The following is a 13,956-nucleotide window of genomic DNA, read 5'->3' as shown; positions in this document are numbered from 1 at the left end:
TCCTCCCTACCCACCCAGCTCCAAGTCTTATGGCCGTGTACTCATCCACCATGTACTCCTCCTCTCCTGATGATACTCCAGCTCTGTAGCTTCCACCTCTTGACCTACTCTCCCTCCAATCTCAGCTGTAAACTACTGTAGGGAAACTCTAGAACTGTCATCATCACTGTCTTCAATTACCAATAACTGTTTGATTTCAAAGCATTTGAATTCATAATGTGAGGCATGAAATTATTAGCCTGGTCTCTTCAAAAAGCCAATGCCATTTAGTGCTCAAGTATTTAGGGGTGAAATGCTATGATCTCTGAAATTACCTTCAAGTGGACCAGCAAACTACATACACATAATAGAGCAAAACATTAACAGTGATTCAATCTAAGCAAGTATTTCAGGTGTTCATCAGACTGTTCTTTCAAATGCCTCTATCTAGGGAAGCTTCCATAAAAACCTGTTTGAGGAGGAAGGCAGAATGCCACTTTCAGACTACCACAGCTTCTCCTTCAGCTCATTCCTTTAATACCCTAACTCCAACAAGGCTTATAGCCAACAGGGTCCCACAAGTCATTGATCCAAGTGTTCTATGTCCCTCACAGCCTTGTAGCCTATGCCCTTCTTAAGTAGGTAAAATTCTTGTGGGTCACTGCATACTGTAAACTTCCAAGCCCCTCTCTCTCCTGGGTGGTATTTCCCCTGATGACCACACTTCTCCTAAAACATGACTCTCCACCAACCTACCCCCAAAAAGCCAAACAAGAAAAAAATAATGCAAGCCATTCTCAATGGAAATAGTGATCTCTAACCTTCATGGGCCCCCAATGCTACCCAGGACTCACACTACACTTCCCAGTCCCTTGGCTTTCCTCTCTTAGGCAACAATTTCACACTTTCTCCCATGTTCTCCATCCTCACTGTCAGTAGAGGACCATGCTTCCCACTCCACTGAGAAAGTTAAAGTATCAGGAGGGAACTTCCTACCCATTGGCACCACATCTATCCCTGGGTCCAGACCTTGGACCTTATTATTGGACTCAAACTGCCCATGCTCCTGGCCAACGCCAGCCTCCCCATTCCCTCAATCCCATTTCCCCTCACTCATAACAATGCATCCACAACTCTCCCCCTTTTTCCTGCATCTTTTTCCTCTCTACTAAACCAATTCTACCAATACACCAACACTTGTTAATTCCCCATCTTAAAAACAAAGATAACTTCCCCTACAGCCAACTACTCCTTCTCTTTACATTTACTGTAAAACTTTTCTACACAGTTCTTATATCCTGTCTGAAACTTCTCCCCATTCCCTCTTGTCCTGTAGGGCTTTTATTTCAACATCTCTGCTTGGTAAATCCAATGACCAACCTTCAGTCTTCAACTTAGCAGCAGCCTTTGATGCCAAAGATCACACTTTCCTCAAAGACTTGGCTCATAGGACACCATCCAGCCAGCCTCCTTTCCTTCCTACACCCTGGTTGCTTATTCTCCTCACCCCCAGCTTCTCACCCTCAGCCTCACTTTTGGCCTCAGTCACCTCTCTTGGCCCAAAGCTTCACCATACATGCTGATGACCCCAAACTTCGAGCTCCAGCCTGACTTTCCCTGATCCCTGCGTAACATCTCTACATGATTATCTCCTTGGCCTTTCAAACTTCCCTTGTCTGCACATGAGCTCCTAATGTCTACAGCCCTAAGCAATATGTGATGTCTTCTTGTGGATTCTCATAACAAATGGAAACTCTTATATTAAGCAAAAACTACACTAAACTGGGAAGGCATTCCTGACTCCTTTCATGCTGTCACTCCCCCTATGTGCTTCATCAATAAATCCCATCCCGTTCTCAACCTCTCCAATGTCACTCCCCAAGCCTAAGCCACTATCATCTGTGGTCTGAATCACTGCAACAATCCCCCCTGATGTTCCTGATTGGGCCCATAGTTTCTCCCCCCCACCCCCCACCCCGTGTCTACAATAGAGAGTGAGCTTACAAAGACAAAGGATCAGGCCACTGCTTCCATCAAAGCCCTGCAAGGACCTCCCCATTGTACTCAGGGAAAAAACCCAAGTGCTTACAGAAAATATTAAGGCCTAATAAAATCTGCACCTGCCATCCGTCATCATTCTATCTCTGATTTCTTCCCTACTATTCTCCCTACTTACTCTGCTCCAGCCTTATAGCAAATATTCACTTAACATCCTTGATAGGTTCTGCAATTCTATCAGGCTAATTGATAAAAGAGTTAAGTTCCTACCATCAACTTTGTATCAAAAAAACACTATTCAAGAACCTGCTGTACCAGCCTCTGCCCTTGCTCAGCCTCAGGCCCTCCAAGCAGACAGTCTCCAGGCCAGGGGCTCCTGTGCCTCCTCTGATTTCCACCCAGGTTCCAGCCTGGTTTAGACACTCTTTGGTCTTTATTCAAATGTCATTTTCTCAGTAAGGCCTTCCCTGGCCATCCTACCTACAACTGCAAGACCCCAAACAGCTATTCCCCCTTCTTGCTTTTTCTCTTTAGTTTTCACCACCATGTCATATATTTTATTTACCTATATTATTTATAATCTTTCTCCTGACACTGGAATATTAAGTTCCAAGAAGGCAAGGACATTTGCCTGTTTTGTTCATTGCTTTCTTTATCTGCAGTGTCTGGCAAGTCAGAGTTGTGAACAGATGAATGAAATACCAATTACCTGACTCAAAAGGGTTACACAAATGTAACTCTCTGAAAACACTTCCCTTGACCTGCTTTAACTCAGATTGTCTGCCTGCAGTTTATAATAATCCCTTTATTAAAATTACACAAATGAATTTGAAAACTATCTGTATAACAATACTCAAAATTTTTTTAATTACAGTAAAATATATATAATACAACATTTACTATTTTTAGTCATGTTAAAGTGCTCAAGTCAGTGGCATTAAGTACATTCACAGTCACGCAACCATCACCACCATCCATCCAAGGAATGCTCTTTAACTTACAAAACTGAAACTCTGTCCCCATTAAACACTAACCCTGCATTTTCCCCTCCCCACAGCCCTGACAACCACCCTTCTAATTTCTGTCTCTATGAATCTGACTGCCCAAATATTTAACATCTCTCCCTAACCTGACAAAGCCGATCTCCAAACCTACCATGGACCCCTCTTTCTTCATGGCAGTCCCACACTGACCGATCTTGGTGCTGCCCTCAGCGGCTTCCACTTTCTTCCAAGCATCAAGTCGGAATCTTTCCATCACTTTTATTTCTTCCCGGAGATCCGTGTTCTCTTTGACCAACATATCTATCTGGCTCCTAAGACGGCCATGTGTACTTGACCATTTTGCTTCCTTTCTTTTCAAATCTTCCTGTAAATCTGCTATCTGCTGTTTCAAAGCCTGTCCCTCCCCACAAAAAAGAATTACTAGAATTAAAATAATGTCATAGAAGAGTACAGCTAGTGTAGCACAGGGAATAGAAAAGGGAAGGCTCAATCACATTCCAGTAATACCGGGATTTTCAGGAAAGGGAACAAGGGGTTCAGGCTAGAGCCTCACTTCATACCATCAGCAAAATTAATTCCAGGAATCAAGGAAACGAGGGGACAGACAACACTTAGGAGTTAACTGCAATAACATGACTATGAGATAATAAAGGTCTAAACTAAGATATTAAGTGAAATAAATGAGATAAATGGGGGATATCTGGTGAAGAAAAAGTTAATGGGAATTAATTACTAACTGAAGGAAGAAGAGCTGAGGTAAAGCGAAGAATAGAAGATTCAAAGTCAAAACTACCAGCCTTGAAAACTGATTCTATAGGGAATTTATAAAAAACAGGTTTTAAGAAAATGAGTTGTGTGCTCGCTTCGGCAGCACATATACTAAAATTGGAACAATACAGAGAAGATTAGCATGGCCCCTGCACAAGGATGACACGCAAATTCGTGAAGAAAATGAGCTGTTTTAGATGTACTAGATGACATACGTGAAGAAACTCCTGGAGATGTCCAGAAGCAATCTGTAACTGTACAAAGAGAATAAAGATGGATGTAAGAACTAAGGAGAGATAGTCAGCTGGCTATACAGCATATGCAGGTGCAAGTCAGAGGAGTGACTAAAGCTGAGGAAAGGATTATAGACAGAAGCTGGAAGCATTCCCTACCACCCACCAGAGAACCCACTCAAATATGAGCCTGAAGGCGGTGAGAATTCTAACTGCTTCATTAACATACACAGACAACCTGACATCCTACCCATGCTCATGTAAATCTCACAACAGCCAACAAAGTGCTGTTTCAGTGAACATTATGAATGATAAGAAAGTAAAACAGCCTTACTGCTGACATGAAAAAATTACAGTAGCCTGGACAGAAGATCAAACCAGCCACAAAATTCCCTTAAGCCAAAGCATAAAGAGCAAGGTCCTCTCTTCAATTCTATAAAAGACTAAGAGAGGTGAGTAGGCTGCAAAAGCAAAGTATGAAGCCAGCAGAGGTTGATTCATAAGGTTTTAGGAAACAAGCATTTTCCATAACATAAAAGTGCAAGGTGAAGCACCAAGTAATCCAGAAGATCTAGCCAAGATGATTTATGAAGGTGGCTATATCAACAACAGATTTTCAGTGTAGATGAAACAGCCTTATATTGGAAGGAGATGCCATCTAGGGCCTTCATAGCTAGAGAGAAATCAACGCCTGGCTTCAAAAACTTCTAAGGACAGGCTGACTCTCTTGTTAAGAGCTAATGCAGTGGGCGAGTTTAAGTTGAAGCCAGTGCTTACTTAGCATTCTTATAACCGTAGGGCCCTTAAGAATTATGCTAAATCTACTCTGCCTGTGCTCTATAAACAAAGCCTGGATGACAGCACATAGTTAACAGTATTGTTTACTAAATATTTTAAGCATACTGCTGGGACCTGCTCAGGAAAAAGGGTTCCTATTACTGCTTACTGATAATGCATCTGATCACTCAAGAGCTCTGATGGAGATGTACCAAGAGATTAATGTTGTTTTCATGCCTGCTAACACAACATCCATTCTGTAGCCCATGGATCAAAAATAATTTTGACTTTAAAGTCATACTAATTAAGAAATACATTTTATAAGATTATAGCTGCCATAGGCAATGATTTCTCTGATAGATGTGGGTAAACTAAATTGAAAACCTCTGGAAAGGATTCACCTTTCTCAATGCCATCAAAAACATTCATGATTCATGGGAAGAGGTCAAAATATTGGGTTGGCCAAAAAGTCCATTTAGTTTTTTTCCATAAAATAAGGGACACATTTTTCATTTTCAGCAATAACTTTATTGATATGGATATTTTGAGTATGTCAGCTATCTCCCACTATTGACTTCTAGTGGGTAGAGGCCAGCAGTGCTGCTAAACATCTTCCAATGCATAAGACTTTCCATACCAAAGAACTGTTTGGCTAAAATGTCAATAGTACCAAGAAACTTCACAAACCACTTTTAACATGTTTGATCAGTCACTGTACCTTCTCCATGTACTGCACAAATCTTTTCTGCATTTCAGTTGTATTTTTACCTTTCTTCAAATTATAAAACTTAATATGCAGAAAATGTTGCATATTTTCTTCCATCTTTAACACTGAAATAGCTGCACAAAAATTCACCAATTTTGATAATTTTTTAAACACACGTCAACATGACAGCTGTCACAACACAATCTCACAAAATTGTTTCAAATGAAGTTAAAGACAACTAACCAGTACTAGCCATCATATGGAAAAAACTAAACAAACTTTTTAGCCAACCCCATATTAACATTAACAGGAATTTGGAAGAAGTTGATTCTAACCCTCAAGGATGACTACGGAGTTCTAGACTTCAGTGGAAGAAGTACAAACAGCAGGTGTGACAAACAGCAAGGGAACTAGGATAGGAAGTGGAACCTGAAAATGTAACTGAATTGCTGTATTCTCATGCTAAACTGATGAGAATTTGATTCTTATGGATGAGCAAAGAGAGTGGTTTCTCGAGATGGAATCTTGGTAAAGAAGCTGTGAAGATGTTAAAATGACAACAAAGGATTTAGAATATTACATTCTAAAAAAAGGATAAAGCAGTGGCAGGGTCTGAGAGAACTGACACTAACATTGAAAGTTCTACTGTTGGTAAAATGCTACCAAACCATCACATACTACAGAGAAATCATTCATGAAAGGAAGAGTCAATTCATGCAGCAACTTTACTGTTATCTCATTTTAAGAAATTGCCACAGCCACCCAGCCTTCAGCAACCACCACCCTGAGCAGTCAGCAGCCATCAACATCGAGGCAAGACCCTCCACTAGCAAAAAGATAATGACTCACTGAAGGCTGGTTGGCATTTTTTAGCAATAAAGTATATTCTATAAGGTATGCATTTTGTTCTTTTAGACACGATGCTATTGCACACTTAAAGAGACTACAGTATAGTGTAAACATAATTTTTATATGAGATGGAAGACCAAAATATTCATGGGACTTGCTTTGTTGAGGTGGTCTAAAACTGAACCCACATTATCACTGTGTACACCTGTACCATCTCTCTAATTAATCTTTTAATGATTTAAGTGGAAGTGGGCCAAGACCAAGATGTGGGAGACTTGCTGCCTTCCTCAAGAACACCTGGCCGAAGGAGCCAACGGTAGTCATGTCCATCACCATCAGGGGCCTCGATAGAAATCTGTTCCCTTCAGTCCCTACAGCAAGTATGCCACAAGAATTAATCAAGTGACATCCTACATCTATCCAGTGCCTGTCCTATGATGGGAATAAGCCCAACATGCCCAGCCATCCCCAAGATCCCAAAGGCCCAAGCTTGGAGTGGCTGAAGAAACTGTGAACAGCCCCACTACAGAGAGGAGGTCACCTTCACTGTGCCCCCAATAAAAACATGAAAACCAAAAAAAAAATAAGTGGAAGTGTATCAATAAATAAAGTTTTCAATTAAGTGTATACTTGTTTTTAAAGTATGTATTTACATAGTAGAGGTAGAAAGAAGGGTAAGTATATTCAATAGCAAACTATGAATAAGCCATTAGTTTAAGGAAAAGAAGGTACTATACCAACAACAGAAACAAATAATGAACATCCATGGCTACAGACAACATACCAAGTCTTTTGAAAAGTGTCCAATACTTAAATCAACACTAACAAAGTAGAAAGAGGGTTCAAGAAAAAGTTGGCAAATTATGAAATAATCTTAACATCTTAAAGAGGAAAGCTAACTCACCAAATCTCCAGGATATGAGGCCTCTACATCAAAACCATCCAGAACCTTCTGCAATGACAGATGTGTCGGACCTGCACTGTCCAGTATGATAGCTACCAGTCACACAATGGCTACTGACCACTTGAAATATGGCTGATGTCACTGGCAAACTGAATTTTTAGTTTAATTTCAATTAACTTAACAAAAGTTAAATAGTCACATGTGGCTAAGGACTAGCAGACTGGAAAGAACTGGCTTGGAGAATAAGAGGATATATTGTTTGAGGGAAAGGCACCAGGTTACAATTAAGTAAAATCTATGTGTTATTCTCATCAAAGTAAATAGAACCACAATAAGAAAGCTCCTCTACTATGGTTTGAATCACAATGGAAGAAGAAATCTCAGTTATGGCAAAGAAGGGAAGATGAGGGGAGTCAATCTTATAATCTTGGGTGGTTTAAGAAGGTTGGCTTTTAGCCCTGGCTGGCGTAGCTCAGTGGATTGAGCGTGGGCTTCAAACCGAAGGTTCGATTCCCAGTCAGGGCACATGCCTGGGTTGCAGGCCATGGCCCCCAGCAACTGCACATTGATGTTTCTCTCTTTCTCCCTCCCTTCCCTCTCTAGAAATAAATAAATAAAGTCTTTAAAAAAAAAAAAAAAAAAAGAAGGTTGGCTTTTTTTCCTTTTGGGTCTTGTAAGGTTTTCATAACATAGCCAAGTATTGCTCTATTCCTGAGAGAGTCAGAAACAATAAAAATGAAATGACAAACCCATTATGCAGATATTTTAGAACAGGTTATAGTTTTAAATTTAGTGAAAAATTATCTGACAGCGGAATTTGATTTTAACTACTATTTAAAGTATTTGAAGTCTTCACAAAAAGTCATGCTCAATTTGTATTATGGATTATAACAATAATCTATAATCTAGAGTATAGATTTTAAAAAGAAATTCAAGTAAGTTTAATATCAACTTTTAATCTTTTACCTAGCAGGCGAAGAGCAAAAACATTCTAATAACTGCTAGTAGAATTAAAAATTGAAACAATATTTATGAAGGGATAAATCTTATAATATCTACGAATGTAAATACCACCCCCTTTTAACCTAGAAATTTTACTTCCAGGAATTTATCCTACAGATATACTTGAGTGTGTAAGCTACATGGGGACATGGATGAATTCATTCTGTTTACACCTGTATTCCCAGCACATGCCTGCTACATCACAGGTATTCAATAACCCCATGTAAAATAACTAAGTAGAAGAATGATTGTGAACTGATGTGTGTACAAGATTATTCAGGACAGCACTCTTGATAGAAAAAGAACAGAAACAACATAAATGTTTAGTTAAGTAAATTATGGCACATCCATATATCTATTCAATTTACCATTGAATAGAACTCAGTGGTAAAATAAAGAATGAGGATGCTCTTTATGTTAATTTAACTTTTTATCACAACTGCACACACAATTGTATGTGTTTGTGTGTATATATATGCACTTGCTTAGAATTACAAGATTTGTAACACTGGTTATCTCAAAAAGGGGAGAAAACTGGGTGCTGGAACAAGGGTGAGAGCGAGAGACTGCACTGCACAGCCTTTTTTTGGGGAAAAAAATTAATAGATTGTTAAAGTCTAAAAGATTTAATAAACCAAGCATTAACCAAAACATAGCACATGTTTCTCCCCACAAAAGTAAAAATAAGAGTTAAAGACTCTCATCAAAATGGCATGTGATAACTTAAGCTACAGGTGTGCAGATGAGATTGTTCAAAGATGGTGTACTACAGAAAGGAAGAAAGCAAAGGATGGGACTCAGAAATACTGGTATTTAAAATATGGAATTGGAAGATGAGTTTGCATTTTATGCTATAAACAAGGGATAGCCATTTAAAATTTTTCTCTTGGTAAACTGAAGTATTTTCTTCGGATGAATTCCAATATATCCACTTTTTTCTTTTATACTTAGTTCTTTGGAAATCTTTGCATATGCCAAAGTCATGAATATATTCACCTATATTTTTTCTATAGTTTAGCTAGAAATGCATTAGTTCTTTTTTAAGTACCGTATTTTTCAAATTATAAGATGCATCCCCCTTTCCCTTCCATTTGGAAGGGGGCGAGTCTTATAGTCCAAATATAGCTTACCTCGCTAGTAAATGTAGTTTACATTTACATTGGTGCAATATTATGTTATTTACGTTATTCAGTATTTTACATTTTTTGCTTCAAAAATTTTTTTACTATTTTCCTCCTCTAAAACCTAGGTGCACTTTATAGTCCTAAAAATACGGTACTACATTCCTCTGATCATATCCATTTCTAACTTTGAAATTAACAGGTCTGATAATTTGGCCTATCAGTGTGTAAGTTTTAGAATTAAACACTTATGTAGTATATAATAAGCCTTAAACATTTGTAAATGAACAAAACTAACAGTACTTGTTCTGTGGTAGGTTACACAAATTAATACAACACTACACCAGTGAACTTCCAACTCCTGGCTTATTAATTCATTCATGTCATTATCATAGTTTTCTTTTTTTTGAAAGCCTTTAGTAAGACAATAAATATTTTACTCTCTAAAAACCAGACTACAAAGATGTTCCTAATGCAGTGTCTCAGACAGATAACTTGTTGAGCCAATGCATGATTAATAAATTGATACCAATGTCTCTTTGATACATTAAATAACTAAAATTCTTATAGGACTGTCTTCTTCACTAACTTATATGAGTATATAAGTATCAGTATACCTGTATTTCTTCACGCTCCTTTTTATCTGGAAAAGTTCTTGCAGCTGTGGTATACATTTCAAAAACTTTGCGTTTATTTTGTAGCTTCCTCATTTCTTCCTTTTTAAATTCTTTTATTCGAACCAATTCTTTTGCCTTCTGTTGTTCAAAGTCTGCAATATCTTTCCTAAAATGACCAAACCATATTATCTAAGGGGATTATTTCAATAATCTAAGAATACCATCTCAATATAATAATCCACATGTGGCACCAAAATGTAACACCAGTGACAGCCTAGAAATGAGGAGCTTCTAGTCTTAGATAATCCATCCTCAATCTAAAACATTGAAATAGCAGTCAATTAACTCAATAAAGCACCCCTTCAACAAGCATCCACTGACAGCACCTGCTATACATTAAGCAGTACACAGCTACGCATCCTTACTCACATGAAGCTTCTTACATATAATGGGAGAGAGAGGCAATAATAGAATAAATAAGCAAATATATGGAGCATTGTAAGTATTAAGGAAGAACATAAGCAAGGAATCAGGTTAGAGAATATCAGGATAGGGGATTAAAATTATAATGGGGTCACCGCACTGAGACAATATTTGAAGTAAAACCTGAAGAAAATGAGAGAATAGCCATGAGGATATTTGGACAAAACAGTTCAGGCAGAAGGAACACCACACACAAAAACCATGAGGAAGGAATATGCCTGATGTGTTCAAAGAAACACCAGGCAGCCAGTGTGTCTAAAATTGTAAGATAGAGTCAGAAGTAGGGAAAAAACCCGAAGACTACATTAACTGGGTCTTATGCACCACTTGAGGACTTTGGTATCTAGCTGAGGAGAGTGCTGATCAAAGGGACTATCATAACCCAGGCTCATTCTTCATGCTGTGTTAAGAATACAGGGAGAGTGACATCAGCAAGTGATGGAACAGGAGGTCCCTGGCTTACATCCCCCTACATAAACAACAATCCAACAGCCATCTAAGAACATAAGTGCTTTTGGGGAAGCTCTAGGATCCAAGTAGGAGGTCTGGAAACTCTGGTGAAGTCATGATATCAAGGACACTTAGAGAAGGGAGGCCCGTGCCCCAGTGGCTGACTTACTAAACATGGTCCTGGCTGCAGAATGAAAACAGCCTAGCTCCCCTAAGGACTCAGCCCCAGCTCCATCCACCAGAGAACTCGGGAAGAGACACACCTATCTATGCCCCTGGTAAGAGGCCCACAGACCTCAGTCCCAACTACAGATACTGAAACAGCCCTGTGGCCTGGCTCCAGCCTGCTATACTGTGGTACTGGAGAGAGTCCTGCTCACCTAGGCACCCAGCAGGAAGGTAACCAGGAAATGGCAGAGGTCACACTTATCCTTACCCATGGTAACTGATCCCCCTGCCTGCAGATGGCAACAGTGGGCCCAGAAGTAGCCCCATGACCTATGACCTACCTCCAGCCCTGCTTGACCATGGACCCAAAAGCAGTCCTGTCCAACCAGGGGTCTAGTCCATGTCCACCTGCACCCCTAGTAACAGGCCTGCCAACCATAGACCCCACTGTGGACCCAGAAGCAGCCATATGACCTAGCTAGAATCCCATTCAACTAGGATCCTGGAGATACAACTGGATCCTGGATCAAGGACCTAGCAGGAGAAGGTAAAGACCTGCCAAAACCAATCTATAAAAGCAGGAAGAGGTTATCACAAGGCTGCACAGATCATGAAGAATCAGGCAAACATGACACCACCAAAAGAAACTAATAAAGCTCCAGTAACTGATCCCAAAGAAACAGATCTACAAATTGCCTGACAAAGAATTCAAAATACATGTTTTAAAGAAGCTCAGCAAGGTACAACAGAACATAGATGAAAAACCCAACAAAATCAACAAAACAATACATGAAACAAAATGAGAAGTTCAACAAAGAAAAATCATAAAAAAGAACCCAACAAAAAGTCTCAAGCTGAGAAAACAACGGATGAAGTCAAAAAAAAAGAAAAGAATGCAACAGAAACCTTCAACAACAAACACACTCCAGCAGAAGTAAGAATCTGTGAACTAGAAGACAGATAACTTAAAATTATAGTCAAAGGATAAAAAAGAATGAAGAAAGCCTCCAGGATTTATGGAACAACAAGAAATAAACCAATATCACATTGCACCAGTCTCAGGAGGAGAAAAACAGCACACAAACTCAACAAAACTTTAGCTAGACTCCCCCCCAAAAAAGGAGAGATACTCAAATAAGTATCATAAATGAAAGAGATGACATTACAACAGATGCCTCAGATACCAAAAAGGTCATATTATCCACAATTATAACCAAAAAAAATTGGATAACCTAGAAGAAATGGATTGATTTCTAAAAACATACAACTTACCAAAACTAAATCTAGAAGAAATAGAAAGCCTGAACAGACCAATAACAATTGATTGAATCACTAAAAATCTTCCAACAAGGAAAAGTCCAGGACGAGATGGTTTCACAGGTAAATTCTACCAAACATTCAAAGAATTAATACCAATTCTTAAACTCTTTCCAAAAAGGAAAAGGGAACACTTCCAAACTCATTTTATGAGACTAGCATCAATACTACCAAACCCAAAGACACCACAAGAAAACTACAAGACAATACCCCTGATGAATAATAGATGTAAAAATCCTCAGTGAATTAGTAAACCAAATTTAAGAGCACATTAAAAGGATTACACAGAATAACCAAGTGGGATGCATCTCTTAATGTAAGGTTGGTTCAACATATGATCCAGCAATTCTACCCTGGGTACATAATGTATTTTTCAGACTATAAGACACACCCTGCCCCTGCCCCAATTTGGGAGGAATAATGGTTGTTAATACTGCTGCTGAGTTCTGTTTAGATTTACATCAGTGAAATATTATGTTATTTATGTTATTAAATATTTTACCACATTTTTTGCTTCAAAAATTTTTTTCCTATTTTCCTCCTCTAAAACCTAGGTGTGTCTTATGGTCCGAAAAATACAAGTATCCAAAAGAAATATAAAAACAGAACAGTGAACAGATATTTGTACACCAATGATAATAGCATTATTCACAATAACCAAAACCCAAATGTCCAGCTGCAAGCCAAGGAATGCTAAGGGTGTCAGCAACCACTAGAAGATAGGAAAAAAGGCATGGCTCTGCTGACAGCTTGACTTTAAACTTCTAAGCCTCCAGAATCATGAGAAAATAATTTCCTGATGTTTTAAGCCATCCAGTTAATATGTACTTTGTTAAAGCAGCCCTAAAAAATTAATACACTGGCCAATGTAGCTTGAATTCATAACCCCAAACTGCCTTTCAAATTTCAATTTGTAATCCCATCACCAAGAGAATTCCCCTTTTAACAAAGCTTTGACCACAATGGGTCATTGTATTTAGTTTAAAAATTCATATGTGGTACAGATTTCATTTCCACTTACGTTATTGGATTGACAAAAATTATTTCCAGTATTCTAGACATGATCTTAAAGATACTAACTGAACCACTGTATATTTTGTTCCAACTTACTGACACAAACTTACCTGAGTTTTTCCAAGGCACTTTCTCGTTCAATGTGAAGTTTAGCTAAAGATGTATTCTCAGCTTTAAATTTTTCTATTTCCATTTCCAACTCAATAACTTTCTCTCTCAAAACTTGAGACCGAGCATTGTCACCTATAAAACAGGCCATAAATATTGAACTTCACAAGAGGCCTTCAGCAGCAAAAACACTAGCTAGCTATTAACACTAAGAGCCAAAAATATGGTAAATAACCCCATTAAAATGCATTAGGGTGTTTCTAATAACTAAATTTTGGAATAATTTTACTGTCCTAGCTTTCCAGATGAAACCAGTCTAAATTTAAGAGTCAAATTATTCTACCTCAAAAGAGTTTCAATCTGACAATTAATTAACATTATACATAAAAAAATCATTCAAATAAACTTTTTAAAGGCCAGGATATAAAAATAGCTTAAGAATATGAGTAAGTAAGTCA

At 38.4% G+C, this 13,956-nt stretch overlaps 1 protein-coding gene, 1 non-coding gene and 1 pseudogene across 4 annotated transcripts in view; 2 read left to right on the top strand and 1 right to left on the bottom strand.

Moving 5' to 3' along the window:
- The window catches only part of CENPJ (centromere protein J), a 58,744-nt gene that overhangs the window by 24,463 nt on the left and 20,325 nt on the right, over nucleotides 1-13,956 (bottom strand). For all 3 annotated transcript variants that reach the window (XM_045844819.1, XM_045844818.1, XM_045844820.1), the window contains exons 8-10: nucleotides 13,501-13,633; nucleotides 9,959-10,124; nucleotides 3,133-3,375 (exon numbers count right to left, since the gene is read on the bottom strand). In XM_045844819.1, the coding sequence (XP_045700775.1) occupies nucleotides 3,133-3,375; nucleotides 9,959-10,124; nucleotides 13,501-13,633 (542 nt within the window). The remainder of the gene's footprint in view (nucleotides 1-3,132; nucleotides 3,376-9,958; nucleotides 10,125-13,500; nucleotides 13,634-13,956) is intronic.
- On the top strand, nucleotides 3,837-3,943 carry LOC123822808. Its single transcript, XR_006786429.1, has one exon. It is a non-coding gene; the product is annotated as a U6 spliceosomal RNA (small nuclear RNA).
- On the top strand, nucleotides 5,983-6,828 carry LOC123822665 (annotated as a pseudogene).

Source organism: Phyllostomus hastatus, unplaced genomic scaffold (genome assembly GCF_019186645.2).
Source record: "Phyllostomus hastatus isolate PE091 unplaced genomic scaffold, TTU_PhHast_1.1 phas_contig_41, whole genome shotgun sequence".
In the NCBI taxonomy this organism is placed as follows: Eukaryota; Metazoa; Chordata; class Mammalia; order Chiroptera; family Phyllostomidae; genus Phyllostomus; species Phyllostomus hastatus.
Note: the sequence above shows the minus strand (reverse complement) of the source record. Positions and strands in the feature narration are given on the sequence as shown.